Source organism: Pristis pectinata, chromosome 5, assembly GCF_009764475.1.
Source record: "Pristis pectinata isolate sPriPec2 chromosome 5, sPriPec2.1.pri, whole genome shotgun sequence".
NCBI classification, from domain to species: domain Eukaryota; kingdom Metazoa; phylum Chordata; class Chondrichthyes; order Rhinopristiformes; family Pristidae; genus Pristis; species Pristis pectinata.
Window position 1 is genome coordinate 48703302 of NC_067409.1, and position 20841 is coordinate 48724142.

At 40.0% G+C, this 20841-nt stretch overlaps 1 protein-coding gene across 1 annotated transcript in view; it reads left to right on the top strand.

Annotated features, from left to right (window-relative positions):
* Window positions 1-20782, top strand: part of LOC127570249 (insulin-like growth factor-binding protein 4) — a 79822-nt gene extending 59040 nt beyond the window's left edge. The window contains exons 3-4 of the mRNA XM_052015588.1: window positions 11533-11661; window positions 17813-20782. Coding sequence (XP_051871548.1) covers window positions 11533-11661; window positions 17813-17965 — 282 coding nt within the window. The 3' untranslated portion in view covers window positions 17966-20782. The remainder of the gene's footprint in view (window positions 1-11532; window positions 11662-17812) is intronic.
* Window positions 20783-20841: the final 59 nt, after the last annotated feature.

Consider the following 20841-nt stretch of genomic DNA (forward strand, 5'->3'; position numbering starts at 1 on the left):
GCAAAATCACTTGAATTTCCAACAAAGCTATTTATACAAAAACATAATGCACTATAAGGCTTAATAAAATGCAACACAGCAGCAAACTTCTTTCTTTTACCAAATATCTCATTCTACATACCCAGGTATGTACAAATTTCTTACAAATTTCTATAGATGTATAGTGGAATGCATTCTGATTGGTTGCATCACAGCCTGGTGTGGAGGCTCCAATGAACAGGATTGCAAGAGGCTGCAGAGGGTTATAGACTCAGCCAGCTCCATTACGGGCACAACCCTCCCCATCATCAAGGACATGTTCAAGAGGCAGTGACTCAAGAAGGCTACAGAAGCCTCAAGACTCACACTCAATGATTCAGGAACAGGTTCTTCCCCTCCACTATCAGATTTCTGAACAGTCCATGAACCCGTGAACACTACCTTGTTATTCCTTTTTTGCACTATTTATTTATTTTTGTAATTTATAGTAATTTTATATCTTTTCACTGTACTGCTGCCACAAAACAACAAATTTCATGATTCTGGATTCTGGGTTCAGGTACTCGACTTTTCACTGATAGGAATAGTTTCTGCTATCTTCTCTGTCTATACCCTTCATGATTTTAAATACCTCTGTCAGATTCCTTACAATTTTTTCTGTTCTGAGGAGAAGAATCCTAGCTTCTCCAATCTATCCACATAAAAAAGTTATTCATCCATGGAATCATTTCAGTAAAATCTCTTCCACACTCTCTGATGCCTTCTCCTTTTTGTAAAGTCCAGAACTGTGGATACTCAACCTGTGGGCAGACCAAAGTTTTGTAAAGGTTCATTGTGACTTCTTTGCTTTTGTAATCAGAATCAGAATCAGAGTCAGGTTTATTATCACTGACGTATGTCATGAAATTTGTTGTTTTGCAGCAGCAGTACAGTGCCAGAGATAAAAAGTACCACAAGTTACAAAAATAGGTAAATAGTGCAAAAGAAGAATAACAAGGTAGTGTTCATGGTTTCATGAAAATTTGGATCTTCACCTTATTATGCCCGGGATCTCATATGATATGTCGATACTTTCTCCATCTGCCTTGTGATTTTCAGTGAACTATGCACTTATATCTCCTCAATTTTCCAATGGTGAGGGCTTGAGATCTCTTGATGTTCAGAGAGACCTTGTATGCAAATCAATGCAAGTTAACATTGCAAGTACAGCAACCAATTTGGAAAGTAAATGATATATTGGTCTTTATTGCAAGAGGATTTGTGTTGAAGAGAAGAGACCTCTTGTCCAAGTATGTAGAAAGCAGATGAGGCCACATCTGGAATATTGTCTACAGGTCTGGTCCCCCTTACCAAGGAAGGATACATTTGTGATAGAGAGAGGGAAACAAACGTTAACCAGATTTATTCCTGTGATAATGAGTTCATCATGTGAGGCAAGTCTGAACAAGCTAGGCCTACACTCAAGTCATGTGCACAAGTATGATGAGGTGCAGATACAATGAAAAACTTGCTTGCAGCAGCATCATAGGCAGTAGGTACAGACAACACATAGAAGATAAATTATACATAAATTATACAAGACAATAAAGAGAGAGACAAAAGTACTGTGCAAAAACAAGATAAGATATCTTTATTAGCCACATGTACATCGAAACGCACAGTGAAATGCATCTTTTGCATAGAGTGTTCTGGGGGCAGCCTGCAAGTGTCGCCACGCTTCCGGCGACAACATAGCATGCCACAACTTCCTAAACCATACATCTTTGGAATGTGGGAGGAAACCAGAGCACCCAGAGGAAACCCACGCAGACACAGGGAGAATGAACAAACTCCTTACAGACAATGGCCGGAATTGAACCTGGGTTGCTGGTGCTGTAATAGCGTCACGCTAACCGCTACACTACCATGCTTAGTGCAAATAAAAAGACACAATCAGAAACAAGTCCAAGAGGTGGTCTGTAGTGTTCCATTGCTGAGGTAGGGTTAGGTTTGTGCAGGTCAGTTCAAGAATCTGATGGTTGTAGGAAAGTAGCTGTTCCTGAACCTGGTGTTCTGGAACTTCAGGCTTCTGTATCTCTTGCCTGACAGGTTTAGAAGAATGAGATGTGATTTCATTGAAACATACAGAATTCCAAGGGGCTTGGCAGAGTAAGCATAGCATGGCTGAAGTGTTTAGAGTCTCCTGAAGATCAGCCATTCAGGAGAGACGTGAGAAGAAATTTCTTCATCTATAGGGTAATGATACTTAGAATCCTGCACCCAAGTGGGCCCTGAAGGCTCAGTCACTGATAATATATAAGAAGGAGCTAGATAGCATTTTAGATTTTGAGGGAATCATGACACATGGGGTTAGTGCAAGAAAGTAAATGCAAAGAAGGAAAGATGAATAATGATTGTATTGAATGGCAGAGCAGGTACTAGGGTTCAACTGGACCAGTCTTGCTTCTTTCTTATGTTTTCATGTGCCCCTTTAGAGTTGTCCCTCAACTTTACATTGTCTCTTCTCATTCTTCCTATCAAATATAATACTTAATATTTTTCATTCCACAGCCTGTCAATATTTCCTTGAAGGCAATTACTATCCTGTACACAGTTCACTATAACAATTTTAGTGTTGGCTACAAATTTGGAAATGATGCCCTGTGCACCAAGTCCAGGTTATAAGTGTATATAAAAAATGTTGGATGTCCTCCTATCAATGCCAGAAGAACTCCACTATACACTTCCCTTCCATCTGAAGAACAACTTATCATTACTGAAAAGGAAAACTGCATGTACTAGAAATCAAAATAAAATAAGAAAGTGTGGGAGCGACTCAGCAGATCAGGTAGCTTCTGTGGAAAGAGAACCAAAGTTTGTGATTGTGCTGACAGCCTTTCTAAAGAAGTATCAGCCTGATATTGACTGACCAGCTGAGTGTTTCCAGCATTTTCTTGTTTTCATTCAGATTTCTAGCATCTGCTTGTTTTTAAATCTTCATTTATTTTTCATATAACTTTCTGCCAACCTGGAAAATATTGCTGATATCAGGAGGCATAATTGTTCCCCGTAAATGCTTTAGTCTGTCTGAGTAATTATTAGGCATTAGGTAATTATCCACAATACATTCTATTGGGTACAATGATGGTATCAAGACTTGCATATATACCAACCAACATACACATGACCACATTTTAAACATGCAGTAGTGTGTGAACCTCAAAGGAATATGTAAAACTTTACTCAAATTGGGACTGTTAAAATCATCAAATTCCATAAATGAATCAGTCAACTTCATTCTTCCCGCTCACATTGCTTCAGAACTAGTACTATGTTACCTGGTGTAGCTGCAAGATTCATTCAGCAGGATTTCCTCTTCAATATTATGTGAAACACATTATTCAGTTTAATAGGTAAATGGCCTGTTTCATTTGTAATTCTAATATTTTTACCTGGGTAGCTGTGAGAAGAGGTTTCTGGTATGGAGTATTTCTAGGTAAGTCCAAATTTTGACCTGCAGTTCATAGTCCTACCTCTGATTAATGCTCCAGCAGAAATTCCTCCTGAATATGGGGTTATCATGCTGCTAATTATGAAGAGAATTTGTATAAACAATTCAATCTGGGCTTTCATTGTCTATCAAGACTATATAAATCTACGTTTCTTGCTGTACACAAATGTGTAAGCTGGAAACAAGTTGACTTAACATATTGTTAGTTTTATTGCTGGTAAAATAAACTGTATTTAAAGAATCAACAATGATGTATTTGTTCCTTCACCTATTGGCTTATAAAGTAGGTGTTGCTTATTTTGCATTGAAGTTCTTGCGAAAAGGTTTTTATTTGTCAAAAGAAGTTTCTTCTTTTGTTTGATGTATTCCGCGAATATCCTCAGCCATTTTGCATATGAGTATGACCCATATAAATAAAATCCTCGTGATACAACATTGATAATGACGTATTCCATCTTCCTGCTAAGACTGTACTTGCTATGTGAATCCTATTTACATCAATGTACATCCAATGTACACACAATTACCAATTATAAACTCTAGATGTGCAATTATGGTTCAAATATTTGGACATTAGAAAGAGTATGCAATGTACATGCGAATATATGTTAAAATAGATCAGATTACCTGGTTTCTTACTTACCTGTGAGTCCTAACAAGTTTTAAATTCTGTGTTTTGAAATATCCATGAGGAATTTGTTCTGCTGTATGATTTTGCTGATGCTAATGAAGGAAAAGCTTCTTTTGACATCTAAGAGCTGAATAGACATTGAATAATCCAAAATAGGTGAATGGAATAAAACAGATTAAAAATAACAATAAAAACATAATTATGATTATTAATAAGGATGAAAGAAAGAAACAAGCATTCTAGACAAAAGAGTTATTCAAAATTATATGATCTGCTATTCGACTTAGGCAGTGCAAACTACATAAGAATGGAATTAGTAAAATTGGTGTCAAAATACACACCAATTTGTCCAATATTTTTAATGCAATACCTTCAATTAACCACATGGAGGCACGATCACTTTCTTGATTCAGCTTGGTGTGGCAATTTCTGGGAATAAATGCAAGGTTTAGTAGATTAAAAGTACTGCATCACAATTCATAAGTTATTTACTTTTTCTTAAATACATACATTGAAATTTCAAAAGGAAGGGACAATGATACCAATTCTCTTTTGTGCACTTATCCTCTGGCAGACATTTATTTTGAGAAATATATTTAGTTATGTTCCTGTGTCGAGAGAAGCAGTAAAGAGAAAAGGAAACAGTTTAATTCTACCAATACCAATAAATAAACTCAAGTATTATCACAAATTTTGTTCTAAGCTTTAATCACTATTAAACTTTTGGCATCAAACTTTTGCCTTCTGATTCACCTTTAAGCAAATGTTACTAAATTAAATACATGCTAATGCACTTGGCCTGTAAAATGTCATGACCAGAGTGAGACCATTCTAATTCCTCCTCATTACATCACTATCTGTTAGGTATTAAGGGAGTGGGGGGGGGGGCAGGATCTTTAAGTAAGCATTTTGCTATGAAAACTAGATGGCTATTTGGATTAATTGTCATGATTCAAACTGTAATAGCTATCACTATGGAAGACATGGTGCTTCCATGCATTAGGCACAGTCTCATTTTCAGGATGTGGTTTGAAGGCAGCCCAGTCAAATTGGTTGAAAATTCCTGTCTGCTGGATTCAACATAAATCCATTTAAGTTTCTTAATGTATCTGCTTTTCAAGTCATAATACCGCAATGTAAAATGTTTCTTCCTTGGTTGGGAGAGCGTGTGGCGAAAATAGAATCATAGAACGGTTACAGCACTAGAGGAGGCCATTTGGCCCATCATGTCCATGTCTTTTATCTGCCAGAGCAATTCACTAGCTCCATCCACTGGGTCCTTCTATGTATTCTTGCAAATTCCTACTTGAAGGCTAAAATAGAATCTATATTCTCCACGTCTTCAAGCTGTGCATTCCACATTTTAACATATGTTGTGTAATAAAGATTTTCCTCATGTCTCTATTAACTTTCTTCTCCCTTATTTTAAACATGGGACATAGTCCTCAACCTATAGTCCTGTTCCACCAATGGGAACAGAATCCTCTATCCACTCTGTTCAGACCCCTTACCATTTCATATACTTCTATCAAGTGTCCTCTCAGCATTCTCTTTTCCATTCTCTATAATCTGTTCTTGTAACTGTAGTCTCTCAGCTCAGAAACATTTCTTGCAAATCCTTCCTGGACCTAATCTGATGGAATCATTTCTACAATGATGCAACCAGAATTGAACCCAATACTACAGCTGAGGCTGGTTTTGTAAAGGTTCAGCATGACTCTCCTGCTTTTAAACACAAAGCCCAGAAATACATATGCGTTACTAACCCCATCTCAACCTGCTCTGCCATTTTCAATGACACATGCCCCCAAACCCCAGGTCCATCTGCTCCTGCATGCCCTTCAGAACAGTATCCTTTATCCTACATTGCCTCTCCTCATTCTTTCCACCAAAACACACATTGCTCAGCAATAAACTTTATCTGCCACATGTTTGCCCACCCCTCCAGCTTGTTTATATCCTTCTGCATTTTATCACATTCCCTTTTGTAGTTCACAATTCTGGCAGATTTTGTGTAATCTGCAAATTTAAAAATTGTGGCTTGCTGTTGGTCACAGGTAATGCAAGCAATGACCACAACACTAATCCCTGGGGAATGCCACCTCCTCTCATCCAAAAACAACCATTCATCACAATCCTCTATGTCTGTTACTTGGCCAACTTCATATCCATGCTATCAATGTGCTTTTCATGCCTCAACTTTGCTGGTAAGTCTTTAATATGGCACCTTATCAGTAGTCTTGTGAAATTTGATGTGCACTACATCCACTGCATTATCCTCATCAATTCCATCCATCGCCTCATTGGAAAATTCCATCAAATTGATTAAACACAATTTGCCTTTAAACAAACCCATGATGGCTTGCCTTTATTGATCCATTTTCAACCAGGTGATTACTAATCCTGTCTCACGTCTTTGACAGGGCTGATCTTAAATTGCTTATGGCAAGGTGCAAGATTACGACCTGATTTCTGACACTGTAGGGAAACATCCAGCTGCCACTTGGTACTTCCCAAATAACCAAGCCAAAATTGAGAACCCAATGCACTGCTAATAATCAGTGCTACAACTTGCCTTTATTTTAATGCATCTTACAGCAACTCACTGCGTAAAAAGAAAAAAAGATTTGCTTTAATGTAGGCTTTTTTAATAGATAAGTTACAGTTGTGTGGATACAGTATTGACGCTATTGCCTCTGAACTATGCCCTTTCATTCCCATCTATTCTCAGAAACCTAGGGCTACAAGGTAGATAGGTCAGTGACATCAATACACAAATAGCAAAGGCCTTATTGATCCCTTAGGAAAACACCTGATATCTTCAAACTGAGACTGTTTACATCTTTTTTATTGCTAACAGACTACATTATCTCAAACCTACAGAACAAAAAAAGTATAAAGCTTTGCAGATCTCAATTATACCTAATAATGCTGAAGTTTCTGACTAGATCTCATCACAGCTTTAATTCAGATATGGAGGCAAGAGCTGTGTTTCGGGGGATTTGGTGATTGCTGCTTCCCTTGTCATCATTGCAGCATTGACCAATGAGGCAAGGGGCCCTAGTGAAACTTAAACTGAAGCTGGATAATGTCCAGATCTGTGCAATATCCAGATTTGGGTTAAAAAACCCTGGGCAACATAAGTGCAAAGTAATCTCCAGCAAGGAAAGACTCAATTTGTCACATAAATTTCAGGCAATACTTTCAACAACTCCATTTCATCTACAAGCTTAAAGGTCAACGCTGATCAGAAGCTGCATTGAACCTGCCATGTTAACAGTTACAAGTGCAAAGGCTCAATATTCTGCAATTAATGTTTCATCTCTTTCCATTTTCTCCACCACCTAAACTGTGATGGTCTGCTTACTATCAGAAGGATGACTCACTTCAAGTATTCCCTCAGAACCAATATCACTATCTATCCATCTATTGCTAATACTCTAGCTGTGGTGTAAGCTTTCCACAAAGTACATTACAACAGCCACAAACTTATTTTGAAAGACCCTAGCATATATAGCAGGATCAGAGGAACAATGTAACCTCCAAATACACCCCCAATTCTCATGTCATTCTGACTCAGAAATAAGCCACCATGTCTTCAGTATTGCTGGATCAAACACTGGGTTTCTATTTAACACCATCATGAGAGCATCTTCACCACATGGTCTGCAGTGGATATAAATGGGGAGCAAAAGTAATTGAAAAGAATACATGCAGCTAATAAAGCAGATGGTTGTACAGCCATCATCTCCACAGTCAACAGCCTTGAAATGGGATACCCTGAGGCCCTCTTTATCATTGCTGGTGACTTCAACCAGGCCAACTTCAAGAGTCTGTTACCAAAATACGATCAGCGTGTCTCCTGTCCCACCAAGGGCTCAAACACCCTTGACCATTGCTATACAACCATCAAAGATGCCTTCCGAGTCACCCCCCTCCGCCCTCATTTTGGTAAGTCAGACCACCAGGCTGTGCTCCTTCTCCCTGCATACAAGCTGAAACGGGAGGATCCAGTACAGAAAGTCGTACAGTGTAGGTCTGAGGAAATAGATGAGCTTCTATGCGACTGCTTTGAGTCGGTAGACTGGTCCATGTTCAAAGACTCAGCTGCCAGCTTAGATGAGTATGTCACCACCATCATGGACTTTATCAGCAAGTGTGGAGGACTGTGTACCAAAGAGGACAATACGGGTGTTCCCAAACTGGAAACCATGAATGAACTGGGAGATCCACTCCCTACTGAAGTCCAGATCTGCGTCGTTCAAATCAGATGACCCTAATCTATACAAGAAATCAAGACAAGACCTCTGTAAAGCTATCCGAGATGCCAGAAGACAATAGCAGTCCAAAATTGAGCCCCCGACCAGTCGTCAATTGTGCCAGGGCTTACATGCTGTAAAGAGCTAGAATATTATTGTATGCTGTAACATGCTACACCACATGCTATAACGTGCAAAACATAGTCGGACAACAGCACATCCCTGCCCAATGAGCTTAATGCATTTTACACGTGTTTTGAACAGAAGGAGACTGGTATGTCACCACCCACCCTGACAGCCTCCAATGCACCTGAACCCATGGTCACCATTGCGGACATAAGTTCAGTCTTCCAGAGAGTGAACCCGCTGAAAGCATCTGGCCTGGATGGTGTCCCCAGCCGTGTCCCTAGATCCTGTGCAGATCAGCTGGCAAGGGTATTTGCAGAAATTTTTAACCTCCTCCCTGCTTCAAGCTGAGGTTCCCACCTGCTTTAAGAAGGCCACTATCATCCCAGTACCTCAGAAAAACAAGGTAAGGTGCCTTAATGACTACTGCCCGGTGACTCTGACATCCACCATCATGAAGTGCTTTGAGAGGCTGCTCATGGCACACATTAACTCCAGCGTCCCAGACAACCTCGACCCATTGCAATTCCCCTATCGCTGAAACAGATCTATGGCGATTACCATCTCTCTAGCCCTACACTCAACCCTGGAGCATCTGGACAGTAAAAACACCTACGTTAGACTTTTGTTTATTGATGACAACTCTGCCTTCAATACTATAATTCCAAGCAAACTCATCTCCAAACTCTGAGACCTGGGAATTGACACCTCCCTTTGCAACTGGATCCTTGACTTTCTGACCAACAGACTGCAATCAGTGAGGATAGGCAACAACACCTCCAGCAAGATTATTCTCAACAGTGATGCCCCACAAGGCTGCGTCCTCAGCCCTCTACTCTACTCCCTATATACTCATGACTGTGTGGCCAGATTCTGCTCCAAGTTTGCAGATGATACCACCATAGTAGGCCGTATCTCAAATAATGATGAGTCAAAGTACAAGAAGGAGATAGAGAGCTTAGTGACATGGTGTCATGACAATAACCTTTCCCTCAATGTCAGCAAAACAAAAGAGCTGGTCATTGTCTTCAGGAAATGGGCAGCGTACATGCACCTGTCTACATCAGTGGCGCTGAGGTCAAGAGGGTTGAGAGCTTCAAGTTGCTTGGCGTGAACATCACCAACAGCCTGCCCTGGTCCAACCACATGGATGCCATGGCAAAGAAAGCTCACCAGCACCTGTACTTCCTCAGGAGGCTAAAGAAAGTTGGAATGTCCCCTTTGACACTCACCAACTTTTATTGATACACCATAGAAAACATCCTATCCCAATGCATCATGGCTTGGTATGGCAACTGCTCTGCCCAGGACCGCAAGAAACTACAGAGAGTTGTGGACACAGCTCAGCACATCACGGAAACCAGCCTCCCCTCCAGGGACTCTGTCTATACTTCTTGCTGCCTCAGTAAAGCAGCCAGTATAATCAAAGACCCCACCCACCCCGAACATTCTCTCTTCTCTCCTCTCCCATCAGGCAGGAGATACAAAAGCCTGAAAGTTCATACCACCAGGCTCAAGGACAGCTTCCATTCCGCTGTTATAAGACTATTGAACGGTTCCCTAGTATGATAAGATGGACTCTTGACCTCACAAGCTCCCTCATTATGACCTTACACCTTACTGTCTACCTGCACTGCACTTTCTCTGTAGCTGTTACACTTTATTCTGCATTATATTATTGTTTTACCTTGTAGTACCTTGATGCACTGTGTAATGAATTGATCTGTATGAGCAGTATGCAAGACAAGTTTTTCACTGTGCCTTGGGACATGTGACAATAATAAACCAATTTATTAATTTACCAATTTACAACCACAAAATAAATGCGCTAATGGTTTGCAATGATCACCTGGAGTAAAAAAAAGATGAATTACATCATTAAAATCAGCATCAACTAGTATTTTTGAAGCACCTGCATCATAGTAAAACAGCCCAAGGCGTGTCACAGCAACATCTGACCAGGTCATTGAAGGAGATATTAAGGTAGATGATAAAGAATTTGGCCAGCTGGCTTTAGATAAGATAAGATATTTATTTATTCATCACATGTACATCGAAACACACAGTCAAATGCGTCTTTTTGCGTTACTGAGAATGTGCTGGGGGCACCCCGCAAGTGTTGCCACTCTTCGAGCGCCAACATAGCATGCCCACAGCTCCTAACCTGTACGTCTTTGGAATGTGGGAGGAAACTGGAGCATCCGGAGGAAACCCACACAGACAAGCGGGGAGAAGGTACAAATTCCTTACAGACAGCAGCTGCAATTGAACACGGGTCACTGGCACTGTAATAATGTTACGCTAACGACTACACTACTGTGTGTACCTTAAAGAAGCAATAAGCAGAAATGTTTAGGGAGGGAGTCCCAAACTTCAGGGTCTTTGCAGATGAACATGCAGCTGCCAATGACAAAGTGATTAAATTTAAGGATGAGAAGGAGGGCAGAGTTTTTACATCACAGAATTCTCAGAGGGCTGTTGGGCTTGAGAAGATTACAGAGATAGAGAGGGGCAAAACTATGAAGGGTTTTGAAAACAAGGACTAGACAATTAAAATTGAGGTGCACTTCAGTGGGATCCAGTGAATTTCAGTGAGCACAATGATAATGGGCTTGGTGCCATTAGGATCTGGACGACAACGCTTTGAATGACCTCAAGAAAATTGACAAGAGTCTGCCCAGGAGTGTGTTAGATTGATCAAGTCACAAGGTAAAGAAGATATTGCTGAAACTTTCAAATGTGTTATTTTTTTAACCACAAATTTCAAACAGATAAGTTTATTTTATTCTAAACATGGCCTACCTTTTCCCAATTTATGATGGCATGACTATTTAAAGATTACTGATTTTGATACCAATGTTTATCTAATCTAATAAATTATTTATAAAATTGAATATATCACTGAGCTTAGAAATTATATTTAACCAGGAAAGAATAAAAATGTAGAATATTTATATTTATAATTTACTATCAAGTTTGGAGAGATTATTATGTATTGTCTTCAAAGGACAGAGTCATAATGACAATAATCTGCTGCTTTTACCCAGGGTCCATGCCAGGAAGAAATGCAGCGAGCAATCGACAGGATTACCTTGGCACAGCAGCGTACTAATGAGGAACTTTACAGGTTTCACATTCCCAACTGTGATAAGAGAGGATTCTACAACCTTAAGCAGGTATGTGTAGTCTTGATGTTAAAGCATAATGGAGGATATAAAAAACTAGGATCAGGACCAGGCTGTTCTGCCTTCATCCCCCTTCTGTTATTTAATTAGATCAGGGGCGATATATACTTCAACTTCATTTGTTTGGTTTCATATCTGTAAATACACCAGGCTAACAAAAATCTAATGTCCTCAGTTAGAAGATGTTTAACCAACCAGGTTTCAGCAACTTTTGGGGAAACAGTTCCAGGTCTCCACTAACCTGTGTGTGAGCAAAAACTTGCTGACACTATGCCTGAATAGCCTGGCTCTAATTTCATGGTTATATTCCTTTGGTCTGGACTTACCCTCCAGAGGAACTTGTTTCTTTTGATCTTTCCTTACAAGATCTATTGAGGACTAATAACATATCAATGTTTGAGGTACTGTGGCCTGTCCATTGATTAGCCTTTTTTAGAACCCTCATCAGAGGTAATACAAAATTGGCTTCTTCCAGCAAACTGTGAGCCTTCTATTTCTATCTTATTACATTCTCAACTTTGCTGAGATGTCTTATCTTGTTTCAGTTATCTCCAAAGTCATCTTCCTGAAACTTCTTTTCCCTTATGGGTACAAATCTGTATGGACAAAGTTGGTGGAGTGATGGGCAAGGAGCTATTTCTCCTTCCTCATCTCACTGCCTTCTTTGAAGTAAGTTCCTCCCCCATATTACTGTGGAGCAATACATTGTCCCAGTCTTTCTTGTCCTATATTACGTACATTTTGTCTATTATTGTTTGCCTCTTTCCATATTCATTGAGTTATGGAGTCACACAGCTGAAAAACTGACCCTTTGGCCTACCATGTCCCTGCCACCCATCAAGTACATCTACATTAATTCCATCTATTTTCACTTTGTCCGCAGTTTTCTCTGCCTTTCCTATTCAATGTTCATCTTGATACTTCTTAAGTTTTGTGAGATTATCTGCCTCTACTACCTCCTTAGGCAGTGTGTTCCAGATTCCAACCACATTCTGAGTGAAGAAAAATCTTCTTCAGCAACAAACAAACTGCTGGAGGATCTCAGTAGATCAGGCAGCATCTGTGGAGGGAAATATAATCGTTGACTATCCATTTTCCTCCCACGGATGCTGCCTGATCCGCTGAGTTCCTCCAGCAGTTTGGTTGTTGCTCCAGATTCTGGCATCTGCAGTCTCTTGTGTCTCCAAATTTTTCTCCAAATTCCTTCTAAATCTCTTAGCCCTTACCCCAAGCCGATGTCTCTCATAACTTCATGTCCATGAGGTCAGCCTCCTCTGCTTCAAGAAAAAACAAACCCAATCTCTTTTCATAACTGAAATTCTCCATCCCAGGCAGCATCCTGATGAATCTCCTCTGCACCTTGTCCAGTGTAATCACATCCTTCCTATATTATTGCAACCAGAACTTTACATAGTACTCTAGCAACAGAAATTGCGGTCTGCTGGACCGCAAGAAACTGCAGAGAGCTGTGGACACAGCCCAGCGTGTCACAGACACCAGCCTCCTCTCCTTGGACTCCGTCTTTACCTCTCGCTGCCTTGGTGAAGCAGCCAGCATAATCAAAGACCCAACCCACCCCGGGTCACTCTCTCTGCTCTCCTCTCCCATCAGGCAGAAGATACAGGAGCCTGAGAGCACATACCACCAGGCTCAAGGACAGCTTCTATCCCACTGTGATAAGACTATTGAATGGTTCCCTTATATGATGAGATGGACTCTTGACCTCACGATCTACCTTGTTTGACCTTGCACATTATTGTCCACCTACACTGCACTTCCTCTGTAGCTGTGACACTTTACTCTGTACTGCATTGTTTTTAGCTGTGCTACCTCGATGCACTCTGTACTAACTCAATGCAACTGCACTGTGTAATGAATTGACCTGTACAATCGGTATGCAAGACAAGTTCTTCACTGTACCTCAGTACAAGTGACAATAATAAACCAATACCAATACTAATAGATGGTAATCAATCTTTATAAAGTTGAACCATAACCTAATGAAAGTGAGTACCTTGTATGTCTTCCTTACCACCATATCTACTTGTGCTGCCACCTTCACTGATCTTTATTCCCTCACAGTCCCCTTGTTCCTCACTGTTAGCTAGAACACTGCCAGTCAATCTGTCCCATTCATTCTGTGTTTGCAGAATTCTTACCCTTCCAACAATGTTCATAGCTGTAGGGTAATGTAGCTGCATCTCTAGGCAAAACAGTGTTTATGAAACCTATGACGTCACAAGACACTGCAGATGCTGGAATCTGGAGCAAAAATCTGCTGAAGGAACTCAACGGGTCAATCAGCATTTGTGGAGGGAAAGGAATTGTCGGTGTTTCAGGTCGAAACCCTGCATCAGGACTGAGAGTGGAGAAGGGAGATGGCCAGGATAAAAAGGAGAGGGGGAGTGGTGAGACAGGAGCCTGAGGCGTGAAACCTGTGCCTCTTGAGGAAGGCATCACTGAGTAGTTTTATCTGCTGCAGCAGGAGTAGCGACCAATTATCCAACTACCACTGTTGCGGTTAAGGCTATTGCAGTCCAAAAAATCTTTGCCTCCAGCTCTTTCCAGACAATCTCAGGGTTATTAGTAACCACAGTCAGTAAAATTATGGGCACCTGATTCCCTGGAAGTCGCCATTGCACAGAAATCCCCCGGCCTGTGTTTTACATTTCAATCTATGGCTACCCATGCCTTCACTGAACAGACCATTGATCTCCCATGGAATAATCCCATGGCAGACAAACCTGGCAGCTTTCTGCAATACAACTCCCATGAAGGTCTCCATATTAATGCACCACCCTGCCCTTCCCCCACCTTGACAGGCAAGAGAGACACACTGCAGGGATTCAAATTGAAAAATGGGGAAGTTTTCTCATGGCACCTAATGAGTGCTTAGTGCTTTTTTTTCACAACAGCAAGTTGCTTGTCTTCTGGGTATCACACTGTGGAGAGGCAAGATATTTTTAAAATCACATTTCCACAGTATAATTAGGAGTCTTTTTAATTTTCAATTCACAATTGAAGTTGACGGTAAAAAGAGGAGTGAGAGTTGACGGTTCCAAAAGATACTTAGCCTTACTGCTGCTTCTTGTGAACCAACAAGAGGAGCACTTATCCCTCCCCCCGAAGTAAGCTGGCTCCCTCCTCCGTGCAACGTGTCTGACCCCACCTCCACTGCAACCCCCAATCGCCAGCGTCCTCCCTCCTATCCCAGAGACCTCTCTCTACATGGCCCTCAGATCTTCAGCAGCAGCCATTGGAAGCCATCCACCTGGATGTCTCTCAGTTGGTAGTCCTGTCCATGGGACAGGACATATCCAGGGAAGGTCATGGAAAAGTCTTAGAAGTTGGTTGATCATTATTTTAAATTAAAAAGGTGAAATAAAAACAGAAAATGCTGGAAACATTTAGCAGGTCAAGCAGCATCTGTAGATAGAGAAAAGTTTCAGGTCAAAGATCGTTTGTCAGATCGGGAAAGGTTTTACATTGAATAATATCTATGACAAACCTCGTACTATTAGTACATCATTCTGAATCATTTCTTTCAAATAATCCATCATTCAAACAACTTATATAAGAATTATTTTAGATATTACTAAGAATGCTGGTAAATGTAGATTTGAAATCTAAGCATTTAAAATTGTTTTAAAATCATCAAAATGTTTGTCATGGAACTAAAATGTGTGGTGTGTGTATATAGCTGCTCTACCCAGTGACACTGGGGAATGGAGGTTAATTATCTAGGAATAGAAATAAATATAAATATAAACATAAATAATTGGACCCAGGAGAGATGCTCTGCTCTTCACCACACGTTCCTGTTCAACCTGCATAATGCCTACAACTTTGTGAATTAAATTTAGAGAAGAAAGTGGCATTACATATGCCACAGAAGGCAAACTGAGATGTACTAGGGATGATGGATGTGGGTTCCATTGTCTGCTCTGGAACCATTAGAAATGAGTTGCCCTCTTTACAGTTGTAGTTACAAGCATTCCTTTGCAGTAAAATCATGCATATGACCAAAGATGTTTTTATATTTGCAGGTATTATTCCCCATTTTGTACAATACTGAACATGAAGTAACATTTTATAAGATCAAAAGCACTTTATAATATATGCTTGAAAATGGCTTCAATGTATCACAGTTTGCTCCCACGTTTTATCAAGTTACATTTCACTAAACGTGTGCTGTAGAAGTGGTGCTGAAAAGTAATGAATGTGTGAATGTCTTGGTGCACTGAACTGGGAATACCATTCAGCATTTTCCTGAAACTCCCTTCATTTGGAATCTGACAAATTGCTTTTCTTTCCTCTAGTAACTCTACATCTAAATAATTCCTGGAAAAAAAGAATATGAAATAAACGTGAAATATGCTGTGCCAATAAATAAATCAATTGTCTGCAGTAGCTGGCATAAGCTACCTGATTCAGTAACAACAACTTTCATAAAGTAACTCAACATTGCTGTACTCCCAGCGTGGAACTTTCTTCATTGGGACCACCTATCTAGAAATTGTGCAAGCACAGCTCTTGATTTTCCATCCATAAATTTAAGGAATGGGAGTCATATAATTTTTCATTACACCTTCCCAGTGGGTGGGGGGTATGGCATGGAAGCTTTAGCTTATTTGTCAAGACATTCATGAGCTCTGATGCAAGTCCTGAATGTGCAAATGTGCCAAATATCAGTGGCTTCTATTCTCCTTCTTTTGAAGACTAATGTGCCACCTAGTGGAGGTTTCAGGGTGTAGTTGGCGAACATTAAATATTACTACAGAGAAGGAAACCAGTCATCCTGACAGCAATGATCTGCCTCATGGTGGTATTCTTGCCTTGAATCAAAATATATTTGGGTTCAAGACCCACCCTAAGAACCTCATCTTTAACTTTGCTTTAATATTGAGGGAGTATTAATCCATTGGAGTGCTGGCTTTTTGGATGAGATCTGAGTCAAATGAACATTTCTTCAGGTTAATGCCTAAAATGATAGGAAATGTTCTCAATTGTGTATCAGTCCACAGCCCTTCACAAAGAGTCAGCCTGGACTATGTATTTGAATCCTGAATAGGTCACAAATCTTCAAAGGATCAATTTTTCTTCTATTTTTGTTCCATCACTGTTCAGAATCTTACCATTTATGTTAATTTTTCACTGCACTCTGCCCCAAAATACACCTCGATACATTTTTCTGTACATACCACTCAACGTCACCGATAACCTCCTCTGTTCTTTTTCATGGCTGGCAAACCTTTAGCTCAGTACGATCAATAGTGAAGCGGGCAGCAATGCACAATCGAATGCTTTCTGGCTATGTGTGGACACCTAAAACAAGGTTGAGGCCTGTGTATACCTGTTAAACTAATGAGCTCATGAGAAGGTAGCATTGTTCTGTCTGCAATCTGGACAACAATGGGGAAATTATTGCTTCTCTTTATCAGGATTACTTTGTCCAATTAAACTCGGCTTTGGAGCACCTAGACGACAGCAAAACATACATCGATTACAGCTCAGCGCTCAACACCATCATCCCCTCAGTACTAATCAAGAAGCTTCAAAACCTGGGCCTCTGTAATTCCCTCTGCAACTGGATCCTCAACTTCCCTATCGGGAGACCACAGTCAGTGCGGATCAGTAGTAATATCTCCTCCTCACTGACAATCAACACAGGCACACCTCAAGGATGTGTGCTTAGCCCACTGTTCTACTTTCTCTACTCTCATGACTGTGTGGCTAAGCGCAGCTCAAACACCATCTATAAATTCACTGATGACACCACTGTTGTTGGCAGAATCTCAGATGGCGATGAGGAGGCTTACAGGGGTGAGATAGATCAGCTGGTTGAGTGGTGTCACAACAACCTTGCAGTCAATGTCAGCAAGACCAAGGAATTGATTGTGGAGTTCAGGAAGGGGAAGACCTGGCTATTGTGGGTAGAAAACAGAAGGGCCTTGAATCGTGTGCTAAAACCGAATATATTATTGCCCAGTCTGCCATCCCTTTGATACACAAACACTGTTACCTTGCACTAGTATTTTGGGCAGTTACATTGTTATTTATATTTGAGAACATAATTTTTATAAACATTTGATCTACTTCCCACAAAGAGTACAATAAATATTGTGTATTAATGTTTTGACAGTGTGAGTCGTCATTGGACGGGCAACGTGGACGATGCTGGTGTGTTCATCGCTGGACTGGAAAGAGGATCGCAGGGTCTCCAGAAGTGAGAGGTGATCCGCAGTGCCACAGGCACGATGGACATGTTTCGGCATCACCAGAACAAAATAATTGAAGTGTCTTAAGAAACTGATGAGACGTTAACATCTTTGCTTTTCTTTCCCACATTACACCGCAGCATTTGAAGGTGATATCTGGAAGGTTACAGTTATCTTTCATAAATATAAGCTATTTATTTCCTGCTCTGTTTTTTTTTAGTTTTAAAATTGCATTTTAAGGAAATATCACATTTAAGATGACGTGTATGTGAATTGTCAAGTGAAATAATCTACTGTTGCTTGTTGCATACGTAGTTCACTAATAAGTAGCATGCATGAAAATATTCCTGTTGTGAATAATGCATGACTAAATTTCTCTCAGTTAGAAAAGCAATAGCATTTAGCAGTCACTGGGAACACCACAAGTCAGTGTGTATAAATCAATGGTTATAATACTTAAAATTATTATAATAATGAAACCCAAGGAAGGAAAATAAGATAAAGTTTGATTCCGGTGTCACAAATGCAATTGCAGTCATTATTAGTTGGCCCTTGACACCCAAGGAATCAAAACTTCTTCAAATTATACTTCCAGTCATCATTTCAGATGTCAATATTTTATCAAACAAAAACATCAAGGTGGCCCACATTTTCAAATGCATAGAACATAGAACAGTACAGCACATGAACAGGCCCTTCGGCGCACAATGTTGTGCCGAACTAATTAAGCTAATAATACCTAATTAAACTAATCCCTTCTGCCTGTACATGGTCCATATCCCTCCATTCTCTGCATATCCATGTACCTATCTGAGAGCCTCTTAAATGCCTCTATCATATTTGCCACCACTACCACCCTTGGCATCGCATTCCAGGCACCCACCACTCTATGTAAAAAAACTTGCCCCACACATCTCCTTTGAACTTTCCTTCTTTCACCTTAAATGCATGCCCTCTAGTATTAGGCATTCCAACCCTGGGGAAAACGATACCGGCTGTCTACTCTATCTATGCCTCTCATAATTTCATAAACTTTTATCAGGTCTCCCCTCAGCCTCCACTGCTCCAGAGAAAACATCCCAAGTTTGTCCAACTTCTCCTTATGGCACATGCCCTCTAATCCAGGCAGCATCCTGGTAAACCTCTTCTGCACCCTCTCCAAAGCCACCACATCCTTCCTATGATGGGGTGACAAGAATTGAATGCAATACACCAGATGCGGCCTAACTCTGACTCTGACTAAAACTCTAACTCTGGTTAGAGTTTTATAAAGCTGCAGTGTAACCTCCTGACTCTTGAACTCAGTGCCTTGACTAATAAAGGCAAGCATGTCATATACCTTCTTCACCACCCTATCTACCTGTGCAGCCACTTTGAGGGAGCTATGGACTTGGACCCCAAGATCCCACTGCACATCAATACTGTTTTGGGTCCTACCATTAATAGTGTACTTTCCCTTTACATTTGATCTCCCAAAGTGCAACACCTTGCACATGTCCAGATTAAACTTCATCTGCCATTTCTCTGCCCATATCTGCAACTGATCTATATCCTTTGCCAGTCTTCTATACTATCCACACCACCACCAATCTTATTGTGATCTGCAATCTTACTAACCCACCCATCCACATTTACATATATCACAAACAGAAGAGGTCCCAGTATGAATCCCTGTGGAACACCACTGATCACTGACCTTCAGCCAGGACAAGACCCATCCATCAACCACTGCCCTCTGTCTTTTATGGGCAAGTCAATTCTGAAGGCAAACGGCCAATTCACCATGGATCCCATGCATCTTGATTTGCTGGATGAGCCTACCATGAGGGACCTTGTTGAATGTCTTTTACTAAACTCCACGTAGACAGCATCCACTGCTCTATCTGCGGGTGATTTCTGTTAACTGCTCAGATTTCATTCTTTATGATATCTGTGCTCTTGCCTTTAGCATATTCCTATATACAATACTTGGCACATTTAGTATTAATAAAGAAAAGTGAATTCATTTGGTGCTGAAAAGTTGTTTAAAATTTAACATTGAATAATGAATGCATTTAAAGTCAATGGTGGAAAAAAGTTAATCTTCTGGTACAAAATTACACTTCTATCTCAAATTTTGAAGTAATATAATAAATTAGTGTTAACCCTTTGCACTCCGTGCCCCAAGCTGGAAGTAAAAGCCTTAAGCTTACTTCCCATGAGGTACGAAATCACATTGTTTATTTTTGTAATAATAATTATTGATTATGGTTTTCATCATGTTCTCTTACAAAATATTTTACTTCAATTAATACTCAGACACGTATCTGCTGATTCAAGTCTGTTCAAGAAATTATTTTCTTTTTGCCATTGCAACATGACTGAAATAAAATTTAATCATTACATTCTTAATTATGTAACCTTTAGTGTAAACATCCGGTTATAACTTGGAAGTTATAAATGGAACATAATCTTCTACTTTGCTTTCTTTATTGCAGTGTTGACATAACAAAATTTGTGAATTAAAATCAATCAGAAGCAAGAAAATATGACTCAACATTTCATAAATATTGCAACCAATTTATTTGTTAAAAATACACATACCCAAGCTGGTGAAACTATGGTGTATTATCTTACTGACGGGTACCTCAGTGTGTAATCAGTTGGAGTTAAGATGAACATACTGAACCAGTAAAGACTGGTGAATGTAATATAGAAAATTTGACTTCTTGCACCCGCTGGGTTTCACCCTGTAACCACTAGATGGCACTCACATATCTGGTCACATTTTCTCATTTACTAGTGATATAATTGTTCTCAAAACATTATGATAGCATCTCTCTTTTTAATGCAGCTGCATCAACTCAATTTTATTTTAGAAAATCATAACCTAATTATGATGCACAATTAATGGAGGAGAGAATTTGTGATTTGTGTAATATTATGATGCAAATTGGCTTGTTGCTGTAGAAAA